The following is a 25,515-nucleotide window of genomic DNA, read 5'->3' on the forward strand; positions in this document are numbered from 1 at the left end:
AGGGGTGTGTGTACAGGGGCTGTAGGAGTGTGTTTGTGCAGGAGCTGCGGGAAAGGGGTGTGTGTGTGCAGGGGCTGTACGAGGGGGTGAGTGTGAAGGGGCTGTAGGATGGGGTGTGTAATAGCCCGTATTTTAAGCATGTTTTTAATTAAAGTTAATTGTAATTATTAGTTACTAAGCTTAAATATTATTACGAAAATTACTTTGAAAACTATAATTAAAAGTAAGTATAGTAAGTTTGGAGACCCCAATTAATTTCATATCAGTATTGTCATTTGAGTATTTGACTCTCTCCTAAACTCTCAATTTCTTTTCCCCTCCTATCGTGTCAACCATAGAAAAAGCCAACTCAATTGAAGTTCTTGAGCTGTCGACATTTCCTTAATTCATCCACCTAATTCCTCAATTGGTGCTACAAATTCTGAAATGCTCACTCAAATGGGGAGGATCCATAAAAATTCTTTGCTAAAAATTGGGTAAAGAATGAAAACCCCAATTCGTGATTCTCGCATCTCCTCTCTCTTGTTTACTTGGGGTTTCTGGGTTGTGGGCGATTCTCAGTCATGGTCTTTCGCCGGCGTTCTGTCGTGGCTCCGGTGTTGCCGGCGCATTGTGACTGCCGGTGTTAGTCGTCGCTTCTCTTCACTCATGCCTGGGTCTCGATTTATTGTTGTGACTGATTCTCCTCTGTAATTTTCTCTCTCCTCCATTAATTGTTGCGGTCGTCGGTGCTCGGTCAAAATTCCGGCACCGTCGCTGCTGCTGTACGATTTGTGTCGTTCGGTGGTTAATTTCTCTCTCCTCTGTTTCGGTATTGGTGCTGCACTGCTGTTTTTCTCCCTTCTCTGTTTCGTGGATGCTGCTATCACGAGTTCGATCGGTGTTACTTCTTCTTCGACGGGATACTGCTTCCCCATTCATTTCAATTGCTGGCTATATATTGATGCTGCTTTTGTTGTTTGATGTTGGGTTCTCTTCCTCTCGATTGTTTCATGTTTCAGAGGGAAATGATTCTAATTTTGTTAGAGGTATAAATCAAACCCTCATTTTACTCATGTTCGATTCATGTGGTTCAAGTTCTAAAGTTATGGTTATTGTTGGCAATTTGTCAAATAAAATTCAGTTTTACATCTTGTCGATTGATTATCAAAATCAAATTAGTTAATGACTTGTCAAACCTAAAAATTGAATCTTTCTTCTTTTTCTAATGGATTGAAAGTTTAGAATATCTATTGATCTACTTAAGCTAAGTTATAACATCTGATTGTTTTTATAAACTATGTTGTTTGGTAATGCTCTTTATAATCAAAATGAGGTTAATTAAAGTTAGAATTGTTGTTATAAAATTGGATTAGTGAAATGATTGGTATGTAAGGAGTTGTAGTCAGTTCATGGAAGAGGTTAGAAAGGATGAGAAAATCAATTCATCTATCTGAATTATAGTTGGAAAGATTGTAAAGTGTTGTTATTGTGTTGTTGTGAGGTGATTATTGGAGATTGATCGCAAATTTGGAGATATTGTACTCTTGGAAATAAATTGAGCGTTCTTTGGGAAAATGGAAGAGGTACACACATGTCCTTCCCTTTTCCAAATATCTTATTGATATTTCGATTGATCATATAAGTTATGTAAGTTGATATGTTTTCATAAGTTAAACTTATGTTGTATTTAAAATGTGATTTGTGTATTATATGGTTTGTGAAATACATGTTATGAGTTTTAAGACAAAAATAGAACTAAATCGCATGTTAAGTTCTATTAGCTATAAGTTATGTTGTTTTGAGACTCAATAATATAATTTTGTTTTGTTATATATAAATGAGTTATACGTCGGAGTGTTCAGACATATTTATCAGTATATATATTTAACCCTCTCGAGTTGAGTTTATGAAGTACATTCTAGGGAGTGAGTAAGTTGCCATAATTTCAAAGTGCTTAACAAGTGCATGAACTAGACTATGTTTCGCTAAATTAAGCGTATGAGTTCAAGTACATGTAAGCTATAAATGGATTTGAATCTAGAATGAGATATCAAGGATAATCAATATATATATATATTAGACAAATTATGAATCTATATTTTGTATGTAAATTATAGATGGATGCTTGTGAGGCGATTCATTATGACTATAAGATGAGTCTTCAAAAGAAAGGAGGTTTACGATATAAATTTTGAGGATTTGTATCTTTCGATTTCGGGGAATAAGAGTTTCTAAGTTCATAAACTAGTTATCGTGTTATATGTTGGTGAGGGGAAGAAATCCATATTATGATTAAATTATATATTTTTTTAGAAGCACCTTTAGATATTCTTTAGAAGGAACTTTTGTATACGCTGGGGAATTTATGATACTATTGGAGCCAACAATAAATCGTTTGGGATATTGGATTTAGTATGCATCTGTAAAGTTATAAGTAAGCTTTATGAATATGTTCTGGGAAGGAAGAGAACTTCAGATTAAAGGATATATCGCATTATTCAAAGGTAGTCTTTGGAAAATTCCGAATCCTTGAAAATGGATTTTGTAAGATAGAAATTATATGTTGGAGATGGTTGTGAGTTTGATGGATTGCTAAGATTAAATGGAAAAGTTATTCTGCATGAAGAACATTTGTGTCTTGGATAAAGTTTATATAGAAAAAAACTCTAATTTGGAGTTATGATCTTTGTTATACTTTTTGTTTTGAGAATTCTTTGTGGAATTAAAACATAGTTTCTTTAAAGTCTGTATTTGAAAGGGATTTAGCCAAAGAATTTTATAAAAGGCTGATTTATATCAAGTTAATAGAAACTCAATTATATTATGCAAGCAATTTAATTTGGGTATAATTAATACCCGAAAGTGACTCTGTTATGAGAATTTGAGATTTATGAATCTGAATTTTCGAAAATGTAAATTTATGATTTTGTTTTATGAGGGGAAGAAGCTGCTAAAGCAGTGACGAACAACATTTGTGGAGCAGGTTTGCTCATTATGTGTTAGAGCGGGTATTGCTCTGGAGCGGGTATTGCTCCGTTATGTGGGGTCATGACCTAAAAGTCTTGCAAGCAGTACAAAATGGAAGAGGGAGACGTCCCTTGTAAAAAGCTTAGAGAATTCGCCTGTAAGGCAACTCTATTCGTGTTCCCTTCCCCGGTATAATATGAATTCTGAAAGAAAAATAGAATATGTATTTGAGTATTTGAATGGTTTAGTAGAAAGATATTTTAAACTTTAATTTCTGAAATGATGTTTTACTCACCCAAGTTATAGAGTTCATGCGCCAATTTTGGAAATGATTACCAAGGAGCTTGTTAGGAATTTATGGAGGAGTTAACTACGATATACGTATGGAGTAATGGTTTTTGGGTTGTATGGATTGAATGTTTTTGTGTATGATCCACAGAAGTGGGAGAGATTTATTGATATAAAGTATGTCAGAGTTGACTTCGGAAGATCGTATTAGTTCTACTTAAGTAGCATTACAAACTGTGTTCCAATATTGTTATATACTTCTTTATTATGACTTTGATATATCTTGATTTCAAATGTCTTGAAAAATCTTGATTACAATTGTTTTATAAGATAAGTTTAGATCTGTAAATACGTTTTAAGCCACCGAAAAGTTGTTCTGGTTGGACAGTGTGTACTCAGTTTTCCTGATTTGGTTCTTGGAACCTGTCCTGGTGGGGGCAGAGTTCATTGTTAGTGATCTGCAGGTTCGTGCGTGGGAGGCTCGGAATGGAGTAAAAGGAAGAATTTAGGTATCAAGGTTATAATTAGATGCAATGGTTCAAAGGTTGTATTAGGATTATATATCCTTATTTGTAAATAAATTATTATATTGCTTTAGAAGTCGAGCAAGATATTATGTAATATGTTATCTGGTTATTGCGGTTGATTGTTGTGGGCCCTGACCCACAGGTCCAGGATCGGTTTAAGGTTTATGTTTCCGCTGCGAGTAAATATTAATTCGAGGTTATTAAGTGTTAATTGTGATTAGTGAATGTTAAGTATAATTAGCTAACAGCTCGAAAGTGCGGGCTGTTACAGGGTGTGTGTGCAAGGGGGCTGTAGGAGGGTGTGTAGCAGGGGCTGTAGGAGGGTGTGTAGCAGGGGCTTAGGAGGGTGAGTAGCAGGGGCTGTAGGAGGGACTGTAGGAGGGGGTATGCAGGGGCTGTAGGAGGGGGTGTGTGCAGGGGCTACATGAGTGGGGGTGTGTGCAGGGGCTGTAGGAGGTGGTGTGCGGGGCTGTAGGAGGGGGTGTGGAACGGCTTATTCATCCTGCATTGACATGTATTTATCTGTGGATAAGTTTACAAATTGATTGGTTGGTAAAGTGATTAGTTTATGGCCTTATATATAATCATGACAATTGTATTATCTATCTCTATATTGTCTGCTTTGTTGTAGTGCATGTACGAACAACAAGTGATCAGCCATACAGGATTAAGAAGTTCAAGTTGCGATTATTCAACACATTTAATATTCAGAAGCCATAATTTGAGGTAATATATCATTTTATTCTATAACCAAAGAGGGCAAACAAAAAAAGTAAAGATAGTTGTACTGATCAATAACTGGGACTGGATGAAGCTCAATAACTTCTTCAATTTCAGCCAGAATGTCATGCAATACTATGAAGAAGTCTTCCTGGATGACGAAACATCAAAAACTTGAGTCTCTCTTATATGTGTCTTAAAGATCATCTAACAGAAAATGTAGGAACAAATTGAATAAATAAGAAGGCCACCATCAACTTACATCTTTTTATCTACTTTCTCATCAATAATGTCAGCCCCAGGTCCATGTACCTGTCAAGATGAAAATGTAGGAACAAATTGAACAAATTGAATAACAGATCTGAAAATGTAGGAACAAATTGAATAAATTGAATAAATGACGAAACATCAAAAAATTGAATAAATAAGAAGCCCAACGCACAAGGTATCAATAATGTCAGCCAAGGGGTACAGAATACTTGTCATCACTATACATACAAAAAACTCCTATCACCAGAATATATGAATTTATTGCTTTATGATCCCTCAGAAAAAGCATATGCACACAACCATGGAAAAGGTACAGAATGGTATACCAGGGTAAGGTATATATGATTTTTCTCTCCTCTAGTAACTACCTTTCACTAGTCCTACCCATATTCCACAACCCACGTGTGCTGGTTCTTCTTCCAGCACCATAAGATGACAATAGGCAACTCTAATAATTGGTCCACCATCAACTTACATCTTTTTATCTACTTTCTCATCAATAATATTTGGCTGAAAATGTATTTGGCTGCTTTCATAATATTATGTATTGGGTCTTTTTATTATATATTTCTGCAAATTGTAAACAGAATTATACCTTCGTTTTGTTTTTTGGACTATGGTTTTAAATCTTGGATCCGGTTGTGATCCCGAACTTTATCTCTTGACATGCCACTAACTAAAAGTAATACATGGACAGGTTAAGTTTTCGTGTATGTCATAATGACACCAAGTGGGAAGAAGAACATGTTTCTGGCACCTGGAATACTTGGTAAAAATCGTGGTAAAGGACTAAAAGCTACATTATTTTCGAGATCGCTTAATGCAAAATCCCCTTCTTCGTCCACTTTAGGTGAAACAGTTACTTCCCCTAGGGTCACAAACCATGTACATGTTACTTCCTTACCTTCAAATTTAAATGTAACTAATGCAAGCCAAATGAACCAACGGACTACTAATGAGGAAATGGAAAAAGAGCTTACTTCCGTTCCTTCAACTTTATCTCTTGATGAGGACATAGACCATGATGATTTCTTACAAAGATCCATCAATAATGATGCAATTAGTAAGTTTCTTGATCAAAGTTCTTCACGAGATGCCTTGAGGATCTAGGAGGAAGGTATGAAATTAAATTTGAACATCAAATTGTTATGATTCAAGCTTTAATTCTTTATATCCCATTAATGATTTTTTGTTGCTTTAATAAAGTATCCACCCCTACGGTTAGGAAGACAAATAGGAGATCGGATGCAAAGCCAAGGGGTGTTAACAAGTGCAAGAAAGTGGGAATCTTAAAGAAGGTGAGAAATTAGAGCTGAATTTTTATAACAGTGGTCCAGTTGGAGACAACCATAAGGAAATGACAAGGCACATGGGCAAAATTGTTCGAGATCGCTTAATTTGTCCAGTTAGAGTGCATTCATGGAACGAGATAGATGATAGTGCAAAGGAGCATATGTGGCAATTAGTTGTGGTAATGCTAACTTGACCTTTATATCGCATACACCTTAATTGCATACACAACATTGTTTTCATTAATTTGTGTTCCAAATTTTTTCTTTTGTAGAACAAATTTGCAGGAAATGGCTTTGAGTTGGACCGCACAATAACCCTCTGCCATATGAAAAGATTGTGGCAGAACTGGAGAGGGATCTTGATGCAGAATTCAATAATAAAAAAAGGTGGTACGGAAAATGCATTAAAAGAAACGCCAAATGATCTAACAAAGGAGGATTGGGAGTGGTTGGTGAAAGAGCATTTTACAAGTTCCAATTTCAAAGTATGTCATTTTCTTAATGTTTAGCATTTTAGTATGTCATTTTTGTAATGATTAACAACTCTTTTTCTTAATAGAGGTTTAATTACTAACATATACTTTGTGGTTGTAGAAAGTTAGTTCTAGAAATTCCGGAAACAGAGGACATTTAACAATGCCTCATCGCACTGGTAGCATGCCATTCAGACAAGTAATTTGGGATGATATGGTAAGATTTTTAATTTATAGTCTTTTCGTTATATAATGCTCCTTTGATGGTTTGATTATTTTATATGAAGGGAGGTAAAGAAGGGAAGGAACCGCCTCCAATATCAGCTGTTTTTAAGAGGACGAGGAAAAGGAAATCTGGAAATTTAGATGAAGAAGAGGATGGCAAATATGTATGTAATATTTTCACAAATGTTCTAAAATGTTCTAAAATGTTCAAAATAATGTTTATGTGAGCTCACAATAAACTTTTCTTTTTTGTGTTTTTATTATTTTAGAATGAGATAGTTGAAGTTGAGAAAGAGAATCCATCCCTATCACATTTTGAAGTTGTCGAAAAATGCTTTGGGGAACAAGATCGTGGTAGCGTTGTTTGCTTTGGTTTTGGTGTAACACCTAAAGATGTAAGAGGGCCTTTACCTAGTAGAGCAGAACTTATGGCACATATCCAAGAGAAGGAACGAGAAAATGTTGATCTTAACAAAAAAATAGATGAAATAAAGGAGGACTACGGCAAAAAGATGAATGATATGGCAGAACAATTAAACATGTAAATGGAAGCTCATATTCAACGAACTAGTGGTCGGGACCAAGCTATGCATAACATTCCAGGTGACTACGCTTTCTAACCTTTAAAGAATTAAATGTCTCTAATTTGCTGTTGATGATATTAAAATGAATAGAAGGCTGGATCTCTGCATTTTGGAACGAAATTAGGAGATAATAACATGTTTTTCTGCTCTTTTTATAGCAATAAGATGCGCCTATTTCATTTAACATATGTGTGTAGTAAAACCATGATATGTTTATTTATAACAAAAGAGATCACAATATCCTCATTAAAAAAAAAAGCCATAAGAATTCACAATGTTAAAAGTTACAAAAGCACAGGTTTGTTCCTTTTCTTGCTTGGTTTAAAAAATCATTAATGGCCACTAATAATGTTTCTTTAATTGATTTTGTTGGTTTGTGTATTAGCTGGGCTCATTTGTTTGAATAAGTTGTCAAAAAAAGACATTGGCATGTCAACCTTATTACTTCCTTCCATTTCTTTAATCTGCCACTTTAGCTTGGGGGGATTGTGATTCGGAGTTGGTGAATCAACTCACCAGCAATGTTTATGTTTATTAACATCTTGTTATTAATATATTATGAAATGCCAGCTAGTAGTTATAAAAGGTTATGTTTTTTGATCAACAAACATTGGAATCAAGATTTGTATCCGTCGCATCTGTTAAACCTTTTTTCAAATGAATTATGTTGCATCAGGGCTCCCTGATTCTACATACTTAATTAAGGAGATCAGAAGTTGCAAATATTCGTATAGAATAAAATGAATTATGTTGCATGGTCTGAATCATTTGAATTTTCATAGTTTACACTAATTTTTTTGCTCATTGTTATTTATACTTCTACTTTATCTGTTATGTGTTAAAAATTTATACATTGTAATTTATAATTTGTTACCTTTTGTTTTAGGCCGGGCTTAGTAGCGAGGCGACTCATGATTGGGTAAAACTAATAGTAACAATGACATGTGGAGGAGATCCTTACATGAAGCTTGAGTTGGAATGATACGGACTAACATTGTTGGTTATACATTTTCTACAATGTGGAAGAACTACAATAGTTATGGTTTTTTAGCTTGTGAAACTTTTGACAGATTTTCTAGACTTTTTTTATTGTATTGAACCGTTAGCTAAGATTGTAGATACTTTTGTTATTGGTACTTGTGTTTGGACATCTAGCTATGTACTTATGAATTATTTTTTATCACGATATTCGAAGTGAGTGGTATATGATTTACAGGTAAATATAGTGAATGCAAAGCAAGAATGGTCGCAGAATGTAACAATTTGGTCAAACGAAACAAATGTGGTCATAAAAAGGTGCTATAAAAATCATTTAATAAAAGAACACCGACAAGAATTATGGTCGTAAAATGTGTTGCAAGAAATGCATAAAAAAGAATTGCGACAAGAATTATGGTCGTTAGTGGTGAAATAAGAAAGTTCCAAGAGTATAATTGCGACCGGAAATTAGTCGTAGTTACGTCAACAATGACTTTAAAAAATGAGATTTACGACAAGAAATTCTGGTCGTAAAAAGAATCATTTGAATTTTCAAAAACTGAATTGCGGCCGGTAATCTCGTCGCAGATGCACAACGTTTTGCGACGAGATTTTCACCTCGTCGTAAAAAATCAATGACGACGAGTCATCCAAACTGGTCGTAATGTTTTTTGCGACGGAGCCTTTTGCGACCGGGGACGACGGGACGGAAATCTCGTCGTAAAAGGCGTCTGCGACGAGAAACGCATTATTAGCAACAGGATTTCCCGTCGTTGATGAGCGTTATTCTTGTAGTGTTCCTTGTTTTAAAACTCATATCATTCTCTTTCTTTTCTTTTTAGTTTATTTGTTTTATTAGTTTTATTTAGTCTTCTGTTTTTAATTTTTGAAACCAAAACTCAATAACCTTCCAAAATTAATTACTTTAGTAAAGTTAGTTTCATGTTTAACTTAATTATTCAAGTTAATAAAAAATTAAGTTGAAATACTTTCGTGAGAACTTAAAATGATTTCATAAATGATTTACTTTGATTTATAAACTCTCTTAAAATCAATAAGAATTTCTGTAAAGTTATTTGTATTATTTAAATCGTTTATTTTATATACGTATATAGAAAGGGGTTATTTAGGAACTAACTTAGATCTCGTTAACATCTATTATAGACTCCGATTTCGTAGATGAGGATTATCAAGAGCCCTAATCTGTTCGGTAAACTTAACTTTTGGGCACGCGTCACGGGGTAATCTCCGATGTCCATCTAAACATAGATCCCCTAGCGTAAAACGAATTGATTACGTGATTATTATATGCTTATAAAATTTATAAGTATGGACTATAATTATGGATTATCGACTTAATGAGGATTATGGATTCAAATGTCAAAATGGACAACGATTATGGATTTTGATTATGAATCATGACAATGGACGATGACAAGATATGACAAAGATGTTTATTATAACGTTATTAAAATCAGTTAGTGTCATTTAGTAATGTTATGGTTATTATTATTAATATCGTTATTGTTGTTGTTGTTATTATTATTATTATTATTATTATTATTATTATTATTATTATTATTATTATTATTATTATTATTATTATTATTATTATTATTATTATTATTATTATTATTATTATTGTTATTGTTATTGTTATTGTTATTTTTATTATTATTATTATTGTTATTATTATTATTATTATTATTATTATTATTATTATTATTATTATTATTATTATTATTATTATCATTATTATGATTATTATACTTATTATTATTATTATTATTATTATTATTATTATTATTATTATTATTATTATTATTATTATTATTATTATTATTATTATTATTATTATATTATTATTATTATTATTATTATTATTATTATTATTATTATTATTATTATTATTATTATTATTATTATTATTATTATTATTATTATTATTATTATTATTATTATTGGGAAATTATGAAAGTCGAAATCATTAAGAACTTGTGATAATGAAATTATTATAAATCTGAAATGATAAATGAACTCAAGCTACGGTTGTGTTTATGATATGAGTTATTGGAATCGCTATGAATGGATTGAGATTATGATGGATTGAATATGTTATTATGGCCATTATGATTTTTCGTAGGTGGTTACAGGGGGTTTCCCTGGCCTACAAGTAGGTGGTTACAAGGGTTTGCCCCGGCCTACAATGTTGAAGTAAGTGGTTACAGGGGTTAGCCCCAGCTTACGGTGTTCTCTTTCCTCTCCTTGAATAACAGGATTAATTGAATCAATGATATGATTATTCAGTGTATATATATGTTTATATGTGTTATGTCTTCCAAAACTATTAAATCTACTATTTTACAAAGTATTTTCAACTTAAGTATTTTACGGGATAGAGTTGGAATTACTCAGTTTTTCTGATTTTTGGGAGCTTGTCTCTCTTGTCTCTTTTCAATGTATTTGTGCAGGTGGGTGATCGATCGGGGGAACAAAAGGGAGATCATTTAGAGTTGTAATACACTTAGCATATGATTAGCTTCCGCTGGAACTCTGAAATAATATTTTATTAATTAGTAATGTTTAATGAATAATTTACTTAGTTGTAATGATTAATGAATTTGAGTTGGTGTGTTGTAACTTAGTCTTTCATTTATTTCCAAGGAGATAATTGCGGCTGTACCACCACCCATCGAGCCGAACCCTCGTGGGTTTATTTTCCCCCAAAACCCGAGTTTTATCGAATAAGGGTTTGGGTCGGCGAGGGTGTTACAGAATGGTATCAGAGCGGAGTTAGATTAACTAGGGAAAGATTAAAGTTGTTAAAATATAGTAATTAAGGAAAATGGATCAAATAGGTTTAAACTTAAAATTTGTTAGGAAGACAAGATAATAAAATATTTAGGAGAAATGAATTAAGGTGAAAATATGATTTAAGGATTTAGTATGAATGGGTTATGTGTGCATGTATGAAAGTACTCATTAAAGGTACTTATTAATTGTTTATATTTTATTAGATGGCCAGGACACGTATGACCGCCAGGAAATGCACCAGAACCCCACGTCAAGGACCTTACCTCCTAAGGATGAGGGTAGGAGAGTCCGTTTCAGCTTACATCTATAGGTTACGATTAACCATGAAGTGTTATCACCTCAATGAAGGTCACGGGTATTCAGATTACCTCATGCTACCTAAGCAAGCTGATGTCTTAATTCACACTCTTCCCAACGATGGCCCTTATGCCGCAATCAAGAGTGAATACTCTGATATTCTGAAAAATGGAAGGCCAAACTATGAGCGCTACACATGGAAAGGGAAGTGGTATCTCACATTGAGTTTACCTGGAGAAAAGAATGCTTGATGCCAGAGCCAAGTGGCTTAATGACTACGCAACCTCCGATGACGATGAACCCGACTATATAGATAATGAAGAAATAGAAAGAAGCCCTGCCCCACTCGTTGAAAACCATGGTGAAAATAAAAATGAAGATGAGGAAGAAGATCCGTCTGAGTATGAAGAGTAAAACCTTGAACCCCAGCTAGACTTAACCACTAGGAATCTAAGAAAACCCGTAGTAGACTTATTAACGTTAGTATTAACTTATTTGCTTTTTGATGCTAGTATTTCTCAGTTACGAAAACTAAGATAACTCTTATGTGATGAAACGTGCATGAGTAATGAAACGCCGAAATTTTGGTATATGACGTGAATATGCTGTGTGGAAAGTGAATGAATCGAATGAGCTTTGAATATGTATTTATGTTAATTAGCCCTTGTTTAAAGATCAATGTGAATGGTGGGAACACCAATGTGAATAACGCAGGTAGCTTATGCAATACGTTTACACACGATCTAGAGTAAGGCGATAAGAAAACCAAATGGCTGAAACTCCTGAACAAGTTGCAGCACGACTTAGGATTCTCGAGCAACTAGCTCAGAATTTTGGCTTAGTTCTTCAAAACCAGGTCAACAACAACCACCATGAAGACCCATTACTTCTCGAGAACTGAATAAGAGACTTTGAAAAGATTTTCACGGCAAGCTGCTACGGCCAAGAAAGTAGAGCAAGCGACCTTTTATTTGCACGAGGACGCTGATACTTGGTGGGAAAATGTGTTGGACCAATTGTTAAAGCTCAAGAGAACTTTAACTGGGAAGCGTTTAAGATAGCAATTAAGGCTCGATTCTTCCTCGAGCACATTCGTAGGCAGAAATACTATGACCTTCAAAGATAGCCATCGACCCATATAAACCCCGCATGACGACCTTTTGGTTGTCGAAATGAAAATAGCCAATCTGTGGGTAGGTCGAGTTCTGATAAATAGCGGGATGTCACGTACCGACTCTTTTCTAATCGCTATACGTGGCCTACTTGCATCACACTCCCGTCGGAAGGCAAGTCAAGGCACCCGACTGCTTGGCTTGGCTAGCTTGGCTAAGCTAAGTGTGCTACGAAAATTTCTAAGTATGGAAAAGATGGCTACGAAAGTGAGTAAACAAGGGAGGTTTTAAGAGAAATGCTCTTAAATTGCTGGAGAGAAAATTACAAGTGTTGGATGATATGTACAAATGAATGGGGATGCCTATTTATAGGCCTCCATCCCTCCTTTCCCTAAGTTCTAGAATATTCCGCACCTCCTCAATTGGAGGGTTCTACATACAAGCTGTCCTAGAACACTCTAGACACTCTACAACTCATATGTACAGCAAGGAAGACTCTAGATGCATTCTAGAAGTACCTTAGCCTAGAAGCTCACCTCCAAGACCTTGCTAGGCCCTTCTAGAAGCTTCCGGTGCACCACCGAGAATACCTGTGCTCCATGACCTATTTTTGGGCCTCAAATTAAAAATCTGGCTCGACCATTATCTTCATTGGCCCAAAATATGGCGGACCCCAAAATTTGAGCCCATTTGGAGCTCGTTTGGCCCACCAAACGCCTTGTGGCGTTTTCATCCCTCGTTGGGGCAGCGCAGGGCGCCCAGCCCACTGCTGCTGCCCAGCCACGTTGCGGGGCGTGGAATGCCATCCGTGACAGGGAGCTGTGCAGATATCATCACTATGGACTGCATAAGGAAGCTGAAATACGAAGAAAAGGACCTCGATCCCATCGACCAGCCGTTGGTGGGATTTGGGGCACAGTCCGTTCACCCCCTCGGCTCGGTAAAGCTGCCCACACGAATGGGGGAGAAGGGGGAAGGTCGAAATGTCATCATCGACTACCTAGTGGTCGACACCAGCCTTCCTTATAATGTGATTATAGGGCGGCCCATACTCAACAAAGTTAAAGCTGCCATCTCGACGCATCAACTGCACCTGCAGTTCGAGGGGGATGATGGGAAGGTTGCTCGATTGTTCGGCGAACAGAAGTCTGCCCGACAATTCTACGTCAACAGTTTGAAAACCAAGAACGAGGGAGTCTCCCGAAAAAGAAAGTGCCCCGAGCCAGAAGAGCCCCTCCCTGTGATGGGACTCTACATGGCTGAGAACCCGAAGCGGTACGAGAGGCCTCGTCTTGCGGATCGAGATAAAGAAGTGTGCATCGATAGTGAACGAGGCCGCACTATCCGAATCAGCAAGCAGGTCACTGAAGGAATTAGCACCCAAATCCTCGAAGTCATTAAGGAATTCCAAGATGTATTCGCTTATACTGTCGACGAGATGCCTGGAATCGACCCTAAGCTTATGGTCCATCGGCTCAACATTCGAGAAGGATACAGGCCGACCAAACAAAAACTCAGGCACCAAGGGGTTGAAAGGAGTGCAGCGGCCTCCTAGGAGGTGCAAAAGTTGTTAGCCGTCGGTTTCATTCGGGAGTGCCAATACACCGAGTGGTTAGCCAACGTGGTCCTGGTCCGAAAGCCAACCGGAGCCTGGAGGATGTTCGTCGATTTAACAGACCTGAACAAGGCCTGCCCAAAAGATGATTTCCCTCCACCGAAGATCGATAGGCTGGTTAACCCGACCGCTGGCCATGCATTGTTTAGCTTCATGGATGCAAATACGGGGTATCATTAGATCACGATGGCCGCAGAAGACCAAGTCCACCCCACCTTCACCACAATCTCAGGGGTATATTGCTACAAAGTCATGCCTTTCGGCCTCAAGAATGTCGGGGCCACCTACCAACGTTTTGTAAACAAGATGTTCGAAAAGCATATTGGACGATATGTCGAGGTCTATGTCGACGACATGATCGTCAAGTTCAAGAAGGAAGAAGATCACTTCTCCGACCTAAGGGAAACACTTTGCGCACCTATAACATGAAGCTGAATCCGAAAAAGTGCGTCTTCGGTGCAAGGGGAGGAAAGTGCCTAGGCTTCCTTGTCGACGAAAGAGGGATCGAGGCCAACCCCGACAAAATTCAGGCCATTATCGAGATGAAAAGTCCTCGAACTGTTAAAGAAGTCCATCACCTAACCGGCTGCATGGCGGCCTTAGGGCGTTTCCTCTCTCGATCCGCTGACAAGAGTCTCTATTTCTTTCGAGCTTTAAAACAGTCTACATTCGAATGGGATGTTTCAGCAGAAGAAGCATTCAAACAACTAAAAAGCCATGTAGTAAATCTTCCCAAGTTAGTCTCACCTTTACCAGGAGAAACGCTCTTCGTCTACCTTGTTGTATCTGAGCACGCTCTTAGTGCGGTCCTCTTGGCCGAGCGCGAGAAGAACCAACATCCGGTATACTTCATGAGCCACGCCTTCCGAGGCACAGAGTCCAAGTATCCCCCGATTGAGAAAATGACTTTTGCCTTGGTTCTTGCAACTCGGAAGCTTAAGCCTAACTTTCAGGCTCACCCTATCAAAGTTCGCACAAGTCAGCCTATGCGAAAAGTGATCGAAGGGAGGAACCATTCGAGCAGGGTGAGTTGGTGACTGATTGGGCCAACCAAATATCAGACTTCGGCATAGAATTCGAGCCCCAACGCGCTACAAAAGCACATGCCCTCGCTGATTTCATAGCAAAATGGACATCCCGGCCCGAGCCCATCGAAGAAGGATCCGGGAACCACTTCGTCGATGGGTCGTCATCCAAAGTGGGGTGTGGCGCTGGGCTCCTGATCCTCAATCCGCAGACCAACAAAACTGAGTATGCAGTTAAGTTCGACTTTGCCGCCTCAAATAACGACGCCGAGTATGAAGCACTTCTCTTAGGCATCCAGCTTTGCAAAGCGACCGGCGCTCGAGAACTTAAGGCCCACTCTGATTCTCAACTAATCGTTGGACAGGTAACACGGGAGTTCGAGATAAAGGACGATAGTATGAGGATGTATCAAAGGAAGGTGAAAGAAGAAATTTTGGGCCTATCCCTCTTCACCATAACGCACATCCCTCGATCAGAGAACCAACAAGCAGACGCCTTGTCAAGATTGGCAAGTTCGACAAATGATCTCTCACCTCGACCCATCATGTGGGAAGTCTTGAAGGCGCCCAACATTAACAGAGGAGTAACCACTCTCGACAGAAGTCCTACTCGGATGGACAAAATCATAGTATTCATTCGAGATGGTGTCCTCCTTGAAGATGAGCTCGTGGCAGAACGAGTTTGAAGGCGAGCTCGTTGGTTTGCCTATCATGAAGGGCAGTTATATAAGAAATCATTCATTCACCGCCTCCTTCATTGCCTCACCCCCTAAGAAGGGGAGTACTTCATTCGAGAGACTCATCGAGGGGCATGCGGAAGCCACCAAGGGGCGCGAACAATTGCCGCTAAGGCACTTCGAGCAGGGTACTATTGGCCCACCATGAGGAAAGATGCCTCAGCTATGGTTCAAAAATGCAAAGAATGACAGATGCATGCCAACTTACCCCATCAAGCGGCAAGCACCTTAACTACTATCCAAGCCCCCTTGCCATTCGACATGTGGGGCATGGACCTCCTACGACCTTTCCCTCCAGAATTGCGGCAACGGAGGTTCCTGCTGGTTGGTGTCGATTACTTCACCAAGTGGGTCGAGGCGGCACCTCTGGCTTCCATCACTGACAAACAAGTTCAACAATTCATCTGGCAGCACTTGATCACCCGATTTGGGTCCCTCAAATCCTTATATCAGACAATGGCCAACAGTTCAACAGTGGCCCAACTCGCGAATATTGTTCGATGTTTGGAATTGAAACCAGTTTTTTTCGTCGTTAGTCGACCTCAGACTAACGGGCAGGCAGAAGCAGCCAACAAGGTGGTCCTAAAAGGGCTCAAAACAATGCTCGAGGGAGCAAAAGGCTCGTGGATCGATGACCTACCTCAAATTCTTTGGTCCACCAGGACAACCGTTCGAGAAGCAACAGGCCACTCGCCCTTCAACTTAGTATATGGAAGCGAAGCTGTCCTACCAGTCGAATTGGGCATTCCATCACCCCAGATCACAATCTATGATCATGACATCAATGACGAAGAAAAGAAGATTAACCTCGATCTCCTTCCCGAGACTCGAGGAATAGCCCTCCTTAAGGCCATCTCTTGTAAGCTCAAGCTCACCCGGGTGTTCAACCGTCGAGTCAAGTAGCGACCCTTTCAGGTCAATAACTGGGTTCTCCGGAAGTTTGAGTCCACGGGACGACAACCTCGGTCGGGAAAACTACAGCCCAACTAGGAAGGACCATATCGCGTGACCTCGATAGTCCGCCCAGGCACCTACCGCCTTGAAGACCAATAGGGGAATCCCCTTCCTCGACCTTGGAACACGGACAACCTTCGAAAATTTTATGTCTAAATGGTTTGTCCCTCGAGCTTGGGGGCATACCATATAGGCACTTTGGTAATAATTTTGTAAGTCCCTAAAAAAAAAGCATGTCGATTTTTGTAAACATCGCAAGTCACTTGCCTTTTGTCTTTTGGACATTACGTATAACAGTTGCCTTTGTGAATTACTTGTTATGTAACAGCTTAGAGCTCACTCAGCTAGTATACAGCGAGCATAAACTAAAAAAGGCCTCGAGATTACTCAGGAACAACATTAATTCTAGAACAAAATATAAGGCATATAAGCTCGAAGGACAAACAAATGAGCAACAAATAATCGAAGTTTTATTCCATTAATCATAGTACAAGCTATCAAAGTCGCTACGATGCAAGTTCAAGAAAAAACTTAGATCAAACAAGAAAGCCTAAGGGTCCAATGTTAAGCCTAGTAGGAGACATAAGAAAAGCCTGGAAAGAAGACAAGGAAAAAGGAAGGGCGTGAAGAAGAGAAGAAGAGCCACGGTTCACCCCTCAAACTGCGTGAAGCCGTGAAGAAAAGGAGAGGAGCCACAGTTCACCCCTCAAGATTGGCGGGGGGAGGAACTTGGTCCTCGGCCTGGCCTGCCTCAACAGCCCCTTCCTCAAGTTCAGCCCAGGAAAGACCGAGGGCAAGTCTCTCAAGGACCAATGGCACCTTGCGGAGAGCCTCGATCTGACCTATCTCAGAGGCTTGTAGAGAGACATCCTCGAGGAAGGTCCTCCCCTCATCGGAGTCCTTCCCGTCCTTCACCACGGCTTCCCGACACTCCCGAGCCTTGGCAATGGCCTCCTCAGCACTCTTTCGAGCCTTCTTGACTCGCTGATCAGCCTTCTTGCAGTCCTTGGCAGCCGCCCTATGCCTTCTGCTGGTGGAGTCCCTCTGCGAGATGGCAACCTCGAGAGCCTGCTCGAGCTCCCTTTTCTTCTCCTCAAAAGCCTTAAAGGACCTAGCCATCGAGTCCTGGGTTTCCGAGAGTCGCATCTCGGCCAGCCGAAGTCGATTGACGAGAGTATTTCTCACGTCCCAGGACATCTCTCACGAGACAGCCCCAGCGGCTATCCCGGGCGCAGACCTTCGAGCCAGGGCCAGCACCCTGATCGACAGCTGATAAAGAGAAGGAGTGTTAGAAAGCGTTAAAGTAACATAAAAGATTACCATACCTCGGTCATAGTCGCCTTAACGGCCTCGACCTCCTGCCCATCGGGCGTCAGGCACGCCCTTTCATCCAGCTCTGTCATTAAATGCTCCGAGGCCTTGTCGAACCTCGAGAGGGTCGAGAAGGGTAGTGTCCTGGTATCTTCAAACCAAGACTTCTTCTTCGAGGCCGTCGCAACTACGGCAACACTCTAGGTGGGAGCAGCCGAAGGGTCCTCAGCTTTGACCGACGCCAGGTCCTCGACCTTAACGTCCTTTGGCTCGGAGCTCGGGGCCAGGGGGATAGGAGACTGCTTCTTCTCCTGGACAGAAGGGTCAGCCTCGAGCTTCACCAGAGAATCCTCCGAGACTGCCCTCGAGGCCGAGGACGAGCCAGAGCCAGCCTTAGCCACCTAGCGACGCTTAGCCGCTCGAAGGGCCTCGGCAGTGATCAGAGGTTGAGATATCGTTGGTCGAGTTTAAGAAAAAGGTGAAAAATAAAGTTTAGAGAGAGAGAAGAAAAGAGGACAGAATTACGAAATCTGCAGGACTAATTGTCGGTACTTATAGACAACTCAGATCACAGTTCCCCAAAAAGGGCATTAATTACTTGTCCTGCAATGGTCCCCCACGTGTCAAGGCCCAGGAGGAAACCTCACGCGCCCCACGCCCACATAGGTCGCGAGTCTCCTGATCTAAACACGAAAGCTTTAGGCCTCGAAGGGTCCCCTTGTCTAAATGCGAAACCTTTAAGCCTCGAAATATATAAGACATCGAAATACTAAACAAAAGACAAGGAATGAAGAGATGAGCAAAGAATGAATCTTCATTTTCATTAACGCAAACATTACGTCCGAAAGTAGTTCAACGCGTAGCTAAAAATGAATCTTCATTTTCATCGAAAGAAAGCGTTGCACCCTAACAGCCACGCAGGACCCAACTAAGTACAATCAAGCCAAAAGGAGCAAAAGACGACTTAATACAAGAGCTAAGAAGAGTTGCTCGAGGTGCTGTTGTCCGAGGTCTCGGGCACTACCTCCTCATCGTTACTTTCAGAAGAGAAGCTGTCGCTCGAGCTTCCTTGGTCCCCCGAGTTCTCCTCGTGCACCTTCTCTCCTCGAGCGATGGATGTCCCGGCAGCTGAGGGGTCTTCGATCTGTGGAATATCCTCTCGAAGGAGGTCACCTATGTCGATGGCATTGTCCACCTAGAGCTCGGGAGCGGGGTCGTTGCCTTCGAGTAATGCGGCATTCACCACAGCATCATACTCCGCCTCGACCGCCTTCCAGTTGGCATGGGGGTACACCTTCTTAAAGGCTTCTCGAAGCCTCCCCACGGCCTCTCGAGTGGCAACCTCAGCAACCTCCAGGCTTCCATTCCTCGATAATTTGGTCTCGAATGCGCAAGATGCTGTCCCGTTGGCTCGTCAAGTCCCGGGCCCTCTACTCCAGAATGGCCTTCTCTTGGGCCCAGAGTTTCCTCTCCTCCTCGAAGCCTTTGTTGAGCTTCTGAATCTCTTTGCCCCGCTCGACAGCCAGCTCTGTCTGTTGCTTCAACCTCGCTCGAAGCTTGCGGGACCCGGCAGTCTAGCGATGGCTCATCACCGCCATACGAATCGAGTGGTGAAAGAAAGAGAATATTAATGATGATTCACGACATAACGAACAAACCAGGAAGAAGAGCTAACTTACGTTGATCTAAGAAGAGTGGAGATGCTCGACTTCCTCCTCCTCGGTGAGACCCCGAATGACCCCCAAGTCCGGTTTCGTGATGAACCGCTTGACCACCGAGTCAAAGAGGAATGCCTTCTCGAGGGTGGTTTTTTGCGTGAAGTCTCGAGTATCAGCCTCAGGCTCCAATGCCTTCCTCTTCTTCGAGACAGGGAAATCCTTCTCTCAAGTTAAGGAGACATCCCCTATCTTCATTACCTCGACAGACTTCCCCCTAGATCTTGGGGTATCCCCTGTCGGTCGAGGAGTATCCCCTGTCGATCTTGAGGGGTAACGATAGCAGACTTGGTAGGGGGCAGACATTCGGCCTCTTCGAGGGATCCTAAGAAGGAAAAAGTTAGAAAGAATTAAGTAAAAAAAAAAAAACACAGCCGCTCAAAGACGAATGTTACCGTTGGGGTTCGAGGGACCTTGGTATCACCCTTCGACAGCTTCATCTTCCGTTGCTCCTGAACCCTCTAGTGGGCGGTTAGTCATTTCTACATCTCTTCGCTCAGTTCTCGACGGGCTATAACTGCAAAACAACAAACACCATTAGAATCATTTTAAAGAATAAAGAATGGTGGTTGAGTGCCTTAAGCATACAAAGTCCCTACCCTGGGAATAGGTTGGGCTCAATCCCATCGCTGATAAGAAATGCTTGTTGCTCAGATCTTCCGCAGCGGGATTCCAGAATTGAGGAACCTTGCTTTCAGTCACCTCTCTCGATGACGGTAACACATTAACAAAAAATGGCTACCCTGCCCTCATCCTCGGTCATTCGAGGCAGAGATCTGTTCAGCCATAAGTTAGGGCCTTCGAGTAGAGGGACCACAGGAAAGTCCCTTTGTTCGGCTCCATATACGTACATGAATTCAGTACGAAAGAACTTCTGGTTCGTAGGCATAGCGCCAACGACCTTGTAGGGGTAGCGAACCTGGAAGCTCCACCAACCTTCCCCCATTCGAAGTGGCGGACATGACGATAAGCTTCATCATGTTTCTCCAAAGAGCTAAGGAGGGTCTGATGTCCATCATCTTACAAATGGCCAGGAACCCATCATCGAGCCCACGCTGTTGGGCATAAGTTGACACAGGGCCAGGCCATAGGAGGATAGCACCTCGACTATGAAAGGGTCCAAAGGAAATCTCGGCCCTAGCTCGAGATGCGCCTTATACAGTGCAATACAACCTGTCGGCGGGGTACAGACCGTTTCTGTGGGTTCCAGTATGTAGAGAGCATAAGGGTGTTTAATGAAGAAGGAACTCTCGAGGAACCGTAGATTCTCTGACAAGAAATCCATGAATTACCCTCGAAGATGAAAGTGGGCTATCCCCCGAGGCAGATCCACCGCATCCTCACTTCTGCCACTCGTACTCGCGGTATGAGAGTTAGCCTCACTGCTCCCCTCCATCACTCGAACAACCTGGTTATCGATAAGGTCATCTAAGTAGCTCCTAACGGCCCGAGGTCGAGCAATGGTAACAGAGTGGGGGGGTTATTTAGCTCTTCCTCCCCATCAAAAATTACGGACGCACCGACACTCGAGTACAGAAGAGCGTCGAAAACCTGAGTGGGATCCAGACACTCGAAGGCCACGAACACCACGGGAACCCCTCCTATCAAAATCCCATCGAACAAGGGATCTAAAAAGGGAGGCGGGGTCCCCGAGCTAGATGAGGTGCCCCAAGAATCCTTTGATAAGCGGCTCCATCCAGAGTGGTCCATTAGAAAGATAAAGAAAGAAGCAAAGGAAGAAAGATCGTACCTTGGTAAAGGAAGAGTTCTCAAGTTCCGTCCCCGACTCGAAGTAAAGCAACCAACCTTCAGGGCCCTCCAAATCGTACAAAGAAGAGTGCAAAGTCTCAAGAGGATCAGAGCATGTAATGAGGCAAAATAAAGTACTTGCATCTGTTTATATAGACTACCTGAAAAGGATGGTTGAAATCCCGACGGGCTCAGGCATCCCTCAAAGTACCAAGAAGTTGGGCCTCCTAAAAGGCCCAATGGCACCAGCTTCCTAGACTAATCTCCACTAACTCCCCCAGGGCTTTACTGGAATATAGCTGAACCTAGTGTTGGACTACCGATGCGCCACCATGAGAACCTCTCCTCGCCGGAGCTCTAACTCCCTGGGTAATTCACGCCCAGACGGAGGCCAAAGACCTACCTTTAGGCACCTCACCCAGATCGAGTGGGGGATATCTCAGCCACCGCCGCCGCTGAGATCGACACCCGTCAAGAGCTACGGTGTGTCGGTGTCATACCCCTCGATAAAACCAGGGGCCCTAGATAACCTCGAGCGAGGTCGCTTCCCCGAATTACCTAGGGCTCATTGGCCACTGGGTAACCTCGGGCGAGGTCTCAGAACTTCCTCGAGTTGTCCAGGACTCATCAGTCCCTGGGTAACCTCGAGCAAGGTAACTTAACTTCCTCGAGTTACCTGGGGCTCATCAGCCCAGGTTAACCTCGAGCGAGGTGACTTGACTTCCTCAAGTTACCTGGGGCTCATTGGCCCCTTGGTAACCTCGAGCGAGGTCTCTTAGCTTCCTCGAGTTACCTGGGGCTCATTGGCCCCTAGGTAACCTGGAGCGAGGTCTTAACTACCTCGAGTTACCTAAGGCTCATCAGCCCCTGAGTAACCTCGAGCGAGATCTCTTAGCTTCCTCGAGTTACCTGGAGCTCATCAGCACGAGGTAACCTCGAGCGAGGTAACTTGACTTCCTTGAGTTACTTGGGGCTCATTGGCCCCTGGGTAACCTCAAGCGAGGTCTTTTAACTCCCTCGAGTTACTTGAGGCTCACGAGCCCCTGAGTAACCTCGAGCGAGATCTCTTAGCTTCCTCGAGTTACCTGGAGCTCATCAGCACTAGGTAACCTCGAGCGAGGTAGCTTGACTTCCTCGAGTTACCTGGGGCTCATTGGCCCCTGGGTAACCTCGATCGAGGTCTCTTAATTCCCTCGAGTTACCTGAGGCGCATTAGCCCCTGAGTAACCTCGAGCGAGATCTCTTAGCGTCCTCGAGTTATCTGGAGCTCATCAGGACTGGGTAACCTCGAGCGATGCAACTTGACTTCCTCGAGTTACCTGGGGCTCATTGGCCCCTAGGTAACCTCGAGCCAGGCCTTTCCATCCCTTCAAGATAAACAAAAACTTAGCCATGAAGGACGTCCTAATAAATTGTGCAAAACACGCGGCATCGACAGTGGCCCCTCCCACATATTTCGCGTGGGGCTAATGTTTGGGCCCAATATTGCCTAGTGGGCCCCCACTTGCTCTAAAGCTCTTCGCCAGCGTGGCAGTCCTCTAGTGGGAGCCATCTCATTTAACTTCTGTGCCAGCATGGCAGAGACATTCTTCACACATTTCAACACCTATAAATACTGGGCAGATCCCCATTTAATGAGGTAATGAATTCTAGACAAACTGCTTCACATATCCCAATTAATTAATATACATCAACTGACTTGATCGTCAGAGGGGCGATCCCGGATCCACCCCTGAGATAGTCTAATCTCGTCCTGTGCAGGTCTCCTAGCAGTTTTCGAGCATCTGGGCCTCATTAGTCCTAATCTTGATTCATCTCACATAATACAAGTTTTTACCCGAAACAGCAACAATAGGCATATACAATATAACATGTAATTTAAATAAGTCACATAAAAGTCTTTTTAACAAAGTAATTCAACTAAGTTAAAAAAAACGATTTGAAGTAACGTGAGAACATGAACCATGACTAGATAAATATTTACTCTTATTGCCTTTCACTTCCCCCCTTTGGCATCTTCAAAAACATTAGTCCACGAATTCGAAAAGATGAAATTTATCTACCAAAACACATCACACCACTAAAGTTTGTTAGAAACAATTTGGTTAGTATAAGAAAATAAAGCATTCAACTCTCAAAACTGCAATCCAAGAATATTAGCCATTCAAGGGACGCACACATGCAAAAAGATTTAACTTAGAATGGTCAAATTAACATAGTTCCATTGTAGCATGCTAAGAAGGAAAAAAAGAAAAGACGCAAAATAAAAAGTTTTGTTCCCACACAAAAAAAAAAAAAAAAAAACTAAACTAAGAATAGTGTTCAAGGCTAGAGGAAGGTTTTTCGACCACTTCTTCTACCACATCATCTAATTTGGTCATCACTTCCTTATGATTTCCGACAACGGTTTGATCAAGCTTGAGCACAATATCCTCCAACTTCATCAATTTCGAGTTCATCTTTTTGAGGGATGTGGTCATATCACCAAGTTGCTCCATAATCAACTTTTGACCATCCAAAGCCTTGTCAACCTTGCTCATCAACCCTTCCACTAATCCATTCACTCCCTTAGCTTCATTTGCAAATTCCATCATAACTTCCGAGTGATCCATGACCAATGTAAATAAGTAATCCAATCTTCTAGCATGAGCTAGGGCATAAGTAGCACCAATGGTAGGGTTTTTGGATGAAGAAGGAGAGGTGTTAGGAAGATTAGTGGCGGCAGGTTGTTCCTTAAGATCAGGAACAACAGCTGGTTTCTTTTCCTTGGGAACAGGAGATGGAGGTGATTTGGTAGGAGGAGGGATTGGAGTGTTTTGTGGTGCAAAAGGAGGTGGAGATGCAGTTTTTGGTGGAGATGAAGTCGTAGGGGGAATGGTATCCATAGGAACAGGAGACTGTTCCCTAAGAAGGAGGAATGCAAGCATCATAAACTTCTTTAGAGATTACTCTAACCTCATCTTCATCAACACTTTCTTCCTCGTCATGTGAAGGAGAGTTTAGAACTTTCAAGTTTCGAACTCTTTGACTAGTTTGAGTAACTCTCGCAACCGATTTCACCAATTCCTCCCTTTCAACCACCTTCTTCCCCTTTTCTATTGCTTTTTGTTTTTCTTTATCCAATTTTTCATTTTTCTTCTCTTTTTCTATTTCGATTTTTTTCGGTTTTCTCTTGTTCTTTTTCTTTTTCCTTCTCAACTTCAAGTTCGATTTCTTCATCCTCCTCAACATCACATTCATCATCATCCATATTAGCTCTTCCTTTTATCACTTCGCCATTCACAACATACACATTTAAATTGTTTAAGGCACGAACATTTAGCAAGTTTCCTGTAGACACACCAATATTCGGAACCCCATAAATCTTCACATTAAACTTAAGTAAAATTTTCGTAACAAGAGCTCCATAACCAACAACAAAACCTTTTTCAATGTAATGACTCATGTGTTGAATCATCAAGGAAGGAAAATTTATGTGTTTATGGGAGTCTAGGCAATGAATGTAAATCAAGTCTAAATGCTAACTTGAGCACGCTTAAGAGGCGAGTAAGAGGGCTTTCTTTAGAATGTGGAAGAGTATCTTGTGGTAAGGAGAAAGAAGATTGTGATCAAGAAAGGTAGTGCCTCTTTTTCCACCATATTTCACAACCAATTCATCAAAGGAAATATCAAAAAATGGATAAGAGCCTCTTTGTTTCTTGAAATATACATTGGTTCCCCTCACAGGAACACCGAGTAGATTTCCCGAAAATTCAGCATTGAAGTCAATTTGAGTTCCCTTCACAAGAGTAGAGCAATTTCCCTCTTCATCAATTGAAAAACTTTCACAAAATTCAATCAATTCAAACATTGACAAAAATTAACCTTTCTACACCAAGAA

At 41.1% G+C, this 25,515-nt stretch overlaps 1 protein-coding gene and 1 long non-coding RNA gene across 2 annotated transcripts; both read right to left on the reverse strand.

Moving 5' to 3' along the window:
- Positions 1–4,377: 4,377 nt before the first annotated feature.
- Positions 4,378–5,123, reverse strand: LOC125492260 (uncharacterized). The gene is made up of 3 exons (XR_007268756.2): positions 4,927–5,123; positions 4,747–4,796; positions 4,378–4,635 (listed from the first exon to the last, which is right to left on the reverse strand). It is a non-coding gene; the product is annotated as an uncharacterized LOC125492260 (long non-coding RNA).
- An 18,821-nt stretch (positions 5,124–23,944) lies between these two features.
- Positions 23,945–24,562, reverse strand: LOC130589893 (uncharacterized). The gene has a single exon (XM_057391522.1). The coding sequence runs from the start codon at positions 24,560–24,562 to the stop codon at positions 23,945–23,947; it is 618 nt and encodes a 205-aa protein (XP_057247505.1).
- Between the last annotated feature and the right edge of the window lie 953 nt (positions 24,563–25,515).

This window comes from Beta vulgaris, chromosome 8 (assembly GCF_026745355.1).
Source record: "Beta vulgaris subsp. vulgaris cultivar EL10 chromosome 8, EL10.2, whole genome shotgun sequence".
NCBI classification, from domain to species: domain Eukaryota; kingdom Viridiplantae; phylum Streptophyta; class Magnoliopsida; order Caryophyllales; family Amaranthaceae; genus Beta; species Beta vulgaris.